Source organism: Echinops telfairi, unplaced genomic scaffold (genome assembly GCF_000313985.2).
Source record: "Echinops telfairi isolate 266 unplaced genomic scaffold, ASM31398v2 ScPeMD7_2;HRSCAF=8, whole genome shotgun sequence".
Taxonomy (NCBI): domain Eukaryota; kingdom Metazoa; phylum Chordata; class Mammalia; order Afrosoricida; family Tenrecidae; genus Echinops; species Echinops telfairi.
This window is the reverse complement of record NW_022103898.1, coordinates 7,631,147-7,637,933: the sequence shown is the minus strand read 5'-3', so window position 1 is coordinate 7,637,933 and position 6,787 is coordinate 7,631,147. Positions and strand designations below refer to the sequence as shown.

The following is a 6,787-nucleotide window of genomic DNA, read 5'->3' as shown; positions in this document are numbered from 1 at the left end:
TAGAGCTCAGCCCACCCCCCCACCCCCCAGCTCCAGGCCATCTCAGGCAGGCAGGGAGAGGCCCGGTGTGGTCCCCTGGAGAGGTCCCTCACCCTGCTTCTTCAGCATCTGATAGGCCTCTGCCACCTTCACCTCCTCGGGCAGGCTGACCGTCCAGCCGTACAGCAGCTCCACCACCTTGCTCCTCACTTTCTCAGAGGTCCGAGAGCCCAGGTACTTCAAGGAGGACGCAGTGAGAGGCCTGTGACACGGCTGTCCCCACTCCTCCAGCCCCAGCCCGGCCGCTTCTCCGCCCTCTCGGAAGCCCTCAGCCCTGTGCCGCCCGGGGCCTGGGAAAGGCTGGAGCAGCCCCACCCTGCAGGGATCACTGAGGGACTAGGCTGGGGGGTGAGGTACAGGTGGTTCCTGGCAACTCTCGGAAGGGGATGCTGTGACTGTGGGGAGGACGGGTCTGTGGCAGCAAGATTGATCGGGGACAGGGCAGGCACAGACCTGCTTGGCCCTGGGCCCCACTCAAGAGTGGCCCAGGGTCAAACTGGGCAGGAGAAACCAGGACCCCTCTCTGCGCCGTGGGTTACACAGCTGCCCAGGCAGGGACAGGGCTGAGATGGGAAGACCCCAGGAAGGGTGTGGGCCACCTGCTTCAGTGGTCAGAGACAACAGGAGGCCCTCCTGGAGGTGGGCAGGGAGGCCCTGGGCCAGAGAGCCAGGTGCGGCTGTGGACCTCTCAGCAGTGGCCCAGGCTGGGGCCCTGCAACCTGTGTCACCTGCGTGGCTCTGCTGACAGCCTGGGCTCACCCCTCTGAAGACCCCGCCTGCCCAACCCTCCCTACCGTGGGCCGGTGCTCAGCCTAGGGGCTGCTCACCCACCTTGGGGGACACGACCTTGATGAGCTCGTTGAGGAAGCGGAACTTGCCCACCTCATCGTGGAACCTCTTGCCGCAGCTCTTCATGCACGTTTCCAGCACCTACGGGGTGGGGGAAGGGGCCCCCACACCTGCTGAGGCTCCGAGGGAACCACCCACCAGACTGGCGTCCACAGAGGCCCCAGAGAACAGGGGTCATGATGATTTACAGGGCCTGGCAACGCCCAAGCCACAGCACTGCCTCAGCCTCTGTGATCTGGGCCACATATGCATCGGCACCATCCACCTGGCATAGGCCCCTGGGATCCAAACCAGGGTCTGGACGCCCCCAACCGCCTCCGCCTGGGCCTCCCCGTAGAGCAACAGCCCCGTCCCCTCACCGTCAGGGCCTGGAGGGCCTCCCACTCCTGCGGGGACTGGATCTTGTGTGCCAGCAGTCGGGTGGCAAGTGGCGGCCTGGGTGGGAGGAGTAACAGAGCCAGAGTCGCCAGACAGCCTGGGCTGCACCCCCGCAGCGCCCAGCCACCCCAGAAGGGGCATCCCCTCAGAATTCAACCCAGATGGGACGGGGCTGGGGGGTGACGAGGAGTGAGGCAGAGCGGCCCTGGCAGGGTGGGCACCATGCCGGGCGGAGGGTACATCCAGACACTGGCCTTGATGACGAGGGATGGAGAGACGCCACCATAGTGATGGAGATCGAAGATGGCAGCCTTCAGGACGGATCACACCCAAACAGAGAAAACCCCCGTCTGCACAACGGACCGATGAACCACCTTCCGACCGCCAGAGAAAGGACCGAAGACGACGGGGATCCCGGTTTACTTGGATCAAGAAATCCCCCGAGGCACTACGCTGGGCACATGTGCAGCCAAAGACCTCGTTAAGAAGTGTGTGAAACAAAGATGCCACACTGAGGACGAGGGCACATCTGCCGGCCGTGTGTATGTTCAACAGCCTCATCTACACGCCAAGGCTGAGAACTAGAACGGAGAGCAGAATCCGCGCCTTGGAGGGCAGTGCTGGCGAAGAGTGCTGCTGGCACTCCTGGACTGCCGAGAGAACCCAGAGTCTGTGCCCTGGCAGAAATACAGCCAGAATGTTCCTTAGAAGCAAAGACAGTACGACGACGCCTTAGATATTTTGGACAAGGTATCAGGAGGGAAGAGTCCCTGGAGAGGACACCGTTCCAGGTAAAGCAGAGGGTCACTAAGAAAGAGGAAGACCTTCGATGAGACTGACCGACCATCTGTGTGGCTGCAGCAGCGGGCTCACATAGAGCCCTGACCGTGAGGACGGATGGCATGGGGCTGGCGGGGCTTGCGCCTCGGGACATGGAGTCCCAGTGAGCTGGAAGAGACCCACCAGCACCTCCACCACCATGACGTGCCACCCCCTCGGCCCAGAGATGTCACAGAGAGCAGGACACAACTGTGCAAAAAGGGGGGCAGTTAGAGCGCCTCGGGGGCTAAAGGGGGCAACATGGAGGCAGTGACCGTATCCACCTGCCTCTAACGACCTAGGAGCTGACAGCGGCCGTGCAGGCATTTCTGAGGCAGGCGCAGCACCACCCCACTCTACCCTGAACACTCAGAGGCTTGGAGGGACACGCATGCAGTCGATTTGGACTCCGGGTCACCGGGGTGTGTGGAGCAGCCGCACACCACATGGTGTCTCTGCTGGGACTTCCCGGAAGCAGACCACCAGGCCTCTCTCCAGAGGCCCTTCTGGGAAAGGTCCACCTGCCAACCTTCCGGGAGCGGTCTGACACCTCCACGCCAGGCAGCCGGACTGCTCAGGAGCACCAGCGGATGGGACTGGACTGAGGGTCTCAGTGGAGGAAACAGACCGGGCAAGTCCCAGAATGGTGCTCCTGAACTTCAGCAGCACCGGGGGAGATGGGGGCGGGGCTACCAGCTTCCCTCCCTACAGATGCTGCTCCAAGCCTGCAGGCAACTCTGACAGGCCTATGGATTGTCTCCATGGGGCTGGGCAGGCCTGGTGAGGACAGGCCTCTGTGGGCTCCCAGGGCAAGCTGATGGGCCTCTGTCTCTTTGCCTGCAGGTGGGTCCAGCAGGGTCCACCTCACAGGGTGGCCCACTGTAGGCTCTGCAGTCCCCCTGCTCTGTGAGCTCATGGACAGAGTGGCCTCCCACGCTGTGCCTGAGGCGGGGCTGGCCCAGGGTAGTTTGGGGTGAACAGGAGAGTGGGGTGTGGGGCAGCCTACCCCTCCAAGTCCTCGTTGAGCTGCTCGCAGAAGCCGTGGATGCTGGTCCAGTTCAGCTCCTTGTTCAGGGGGTTGGTGGCTCTGTCTGCAGGAGGGAGGGGTCAGTGTGGTTCCCAGGGCACCCTGCCCTTCCCGCCACCTGCCAGCAGCCCCGCCTGGTCAACAGGCAATGTGGCTGAGCAGGGAAAGGCTCCCCCTTAGCCTTCCGGCTTGGAAAGCCCGAGGCCTGAGGCTAAGGCTTCAGAGAGCGGTTCAAGCCCGTGCTCCCCAGCAGCTTCTCACTAAAGCCCCTCTTTTAGAGAGACTGCCTTCATCGCCCAGTCCTGAAGACGCCCAGAGGGGAGAAAGCAAATGCCAGGCTCCAGCCTCTGGGAGCAGAGCCCGGAAATGGGCTCCCAACACAGTGACAACAGAGCGGCAAGGAGCTGGGGAGCCAGGCAGGGGCCCCCAGTTCAGTCGGAGCCCAGAGGGCTGCCTGGGAGCAGCCACTCTCAAACAGAGCTGGATGCCAGCGAGGGTTGGGTGGGTGGGGGTGGGGGGGATAGCAGAGCCTGGGCTGCACATCTAGGGCCTAGGTAAGCAGTGGGTTTCATGGTGGACCCTTTTCCCCTTGGGAGAGGCTCAGACCCCACCTCCAGGTGGCTTTCCCTAACCTCTCAGCTCCCATCTGGGTCGTCCAGCTGGGCCACCTCTCCATTTTCTTTCCCCAGACCTCCCCTTGACTGTGGGCCCAGGACATCCCATCTCTGCAGGCAGCTCATGAAGAGGCGGGGAGGGGTTTGCTGTCTGCGGGCAGGGGTGGCTAGGCCCCCAGGAGAGGGATGGCACATAGGGGAGTGCGATATGGGGGCTGGAGGGCAAACTCCTTCTGCCTGGTATTAGTTGCTAACCACAGGGTTGGTGGTTCATACCCACTAGCCACTCCTTGGGAGAAAGATAAGGTTATCTGTTCCCGGAAAGATTGACAGTCTCAGAAACTCCACATCGGGGTCACTGTGAGGCGGACTCAACTCACTGGCAGTGGGTTTGGTTGTAAAGTCATGGGGGCAGCCAGGGCTTGGTCTTCACCAGCGTACCCCAGGCTGCCTCCTAGCTTTGTCCTCTCAGGGACCCCAACTACGCCCACCTGAGCAGCAGGCCAGGGGGCGTGGAGGGAAGACTGGCCCAAGAGGCAGTGGGGCCCAACAGGGGCCGGTTCTCCTACTCAGGGATTCTGGGATACTGAAGGGGGCTGGGGAGCCAATCATTCCATTCATGATTATTCAGTAACAAGTCTGGGAGGTGGGGGTGCAGCTGTGACCTGGGAAAGCCCTGTCCCCCAGGAGCTCACAGCCAAATCTGTAGATGAAGAAATAAACCCACAATCTGTCCTTGGAGAAACTAAGCTGAGAAAAGGCGGAAGGAGTTGGTCAAGGCTCCCCAAAGAACTTAGGGCCCTTAGAGGAGTGACTATCGCGCTGGCTGCCTGAGAGCGGATGGAAGACGCCTAGGCTGTGCCAGGATGGCCTCTACTAGGCCCCAACACAGGCAGGCTGGGGATGCCAGACTAGCGGCAGATGGAGCTGGCTCTTGCCCGTTTGTCACCAGGCTGGGGACCCTCAATGAGGAAGTTCAATGGCACGTGAGTCCACAGGAGCTCACTGGGAGAAGCTGCTGTCCAGAGGGCTGGGGAGGCGGCGAGGAGGAAGCAGTGGCATCATGGGATATCAGCTCTCTCCCTTCATCTGGCTGGGGGTGGGGGGCCCAGAGCAGGGGCCTCTGGGTGCCAAGAGATCTGAGACTTCCCTGGGTACCCAATCCCTGGCAGCGAGGCAGGCAAAGCCATCCTGTGCACCCCCAGTGGCCACCCTACCTCCAGCTACACCAGCGTGCCAGAGGGGGTGTGAGCTCATTTTGCTAGGACACAAAGGATGGGAAGACAAGGTCGGGCCCTCAGGCCCAGGACCCAGGCCACAGCAAACTCTTCCCAGAGTAAACCCTCTGCACTCTCAGAAGTCCACCTTGCTGCTAAACTCCAGACTGTCTGGAATCAGGGGGGCCCGCCTCCTCCCCTCCCCTCTGTTGCTGACTGAGCCTGGGACACTTGTGGCACGCCTGAACATTCTCCTTCTTCCCTCCTCCCACGCCATCGGAAGATCCCTGGGGACCTGTGGTTCTGGGGCCAACCCCAGGGTTCACTTCCGCACGTGACCGGCTCAGCCGGCTGGCCGTGGGCCCAAACCACCCTGTGCGTATCCCTGTCTGTGGGGCCGAGCTAAAGACGGACCCCGGCGCTTCGCTGAGACCTGAGACACGATGCGCGTCCAGAATCAACTTAGAGCGGGGCTTGAGGGAAGTGAGGGTCCTCAGCGTTGGGGGACAGGGGCTCGTGTGCCAGTGCTGTGGAACGCTGAGGGCAATGACAGGGGCCCTGGGAACGCCTGTGCACTTTGAGAGGGGACCCTCCTAAACATGGAAGGATCGGGAGTTCGCACTCTGCCCCTAGAGTTTGGGGGGATCAGAAAGGGCAGTGAGCCCTCTCTCTGTTCCTGGGCTGGGAATGAGCACATTGAGGGGGCAGCTGCAGATTTGGGGATGGGATGGGAGGCGATCACGCCACACTGGGCTGGAGAGAAGGATTCGGGGCCGGGGTCCTTCCCTCGGCGGAGAAGTCTAGCCCCGAGGGCTGGCGGGTGCTCCTTCCGTTTCGGGGGTCCTGGGCGAGAGCCCGGCGCAGATTGGGGCGCACGCGGCTAACAGCTTCCACCGGGGGTCGCGGGCAGGGTTGGGCGAGGCGGAGCCCGCTCCTGCACGCTCGGCCCGAGCCAGTCCTCCTCCCCGAAGTCCAAAGGACCGATTCGGGGTACAGCCCGTCCCGGGACAGGGGCGGGGCCTGAGGAGGGGGCGCTCAGAGGCCCCCCCTGAGTACCCCGCCCCCAATGAGAAGGGGCCCGCCTAGTGCCCCCGGTTCCGGTTCCGGTTCCGGTCCGGCCCGCGCCCCGCCCGGACACTCACTGATTCGCGCCTCCAGAGTGTCTGGCTCCATCTCGGGCTCCATCCTTCTCGGGCCCCCAGCCTCGACACCGCCCCCGCCCTCCGCAACTCTCGCGGGACCTCCTCGTCCCCGTCCTCCGTCGATTAAAGGGGCAACGTCCGTCCCGACGCGCGGGAGCGACGCTCCGGCCGGCGCGGGACCATAGAGACGCCAAGGAGAGTGCCTAGAGTGTCATGTCTTTCAGCCACTCCCCCAGTCGTGTCTGGCCGAGGGCGGGACCCGCCGGCGGCCTTCGCGGTCACGGCTCTCAGGCGGGAGAGGAGGCGCAGCGACCGGGGCCGGAGGGCGGCACTACAGAAACCCCACGGGACGCTTCAGCTCGGCCTGCGTCACGGAGATTCCGGTGACGGCTTCCGGAAGAATGTTCAGCGGCCATCTTTCTGAGGGGCGTTTAGGGTACTTCCGGTACCTGGAGGAGTACTTCCGTTTAGGGGAGAAAGTGGGCCGGTCTCTTAAAAGGGCAACGACGCGCGTTGGCGCCTGTGAAAATGCTGATGGAGATAAAACTGAAGCCAAGGTTTACCGCGTGTGTATAATGTTCTAAGCATTGTTCTAAGTACTTTTTATGCACTAATTAGTTTACTCATGATAAGTAAGACAGTGCCTGACTGTCTTCGGTGTTACTCTGAAAACGTTTAAGGAACTCCTTGCCTATGCATGCA

At 62.4% G+C, this 6,787-nt stretch overlaps 1 protein-coding gene across 1 annotated transcript in view; it reads right to left on the bottom strand.

Moving 5' to 3' along the window:
• GGA1 (golgi associated, gamma adaptin ear containing, ARF binding protein 1) overlaps window positions 1–6,432 on the bottom strand; it is a 16,663-nt gene extending 10,231 nt beyond the window's left edge. The window contains exons 1-5 of the mRNA XM_004700239.2: window positions 6,086–6,432; window positions 3,092–3,176; window positions 1,248–1,323; window positions 871–969; window positions 93–216 (exon numbers count right to left, since the gene is read on the bottom strand). Of these exons, the coding sequence (XP_004700296.1) occupies window positions 93–216; window positions 871–969; window positions 1,248–1,323; window positions 3,092–3,176; window positions 6,086–6,128 (427 nt within the window). The 5' untranslated portion in view covers window positions 6,129–6,432. The remainder of the gene's footprint in view (window positions 1–92; window positions 217–870; window positions 970–1,247; window positions 1,324–3,091; window positions 3,177–6,085) is intronic.
• Between the last annotated feature and the right edge of the window lie 355 nt (window positions 6,433–6,787).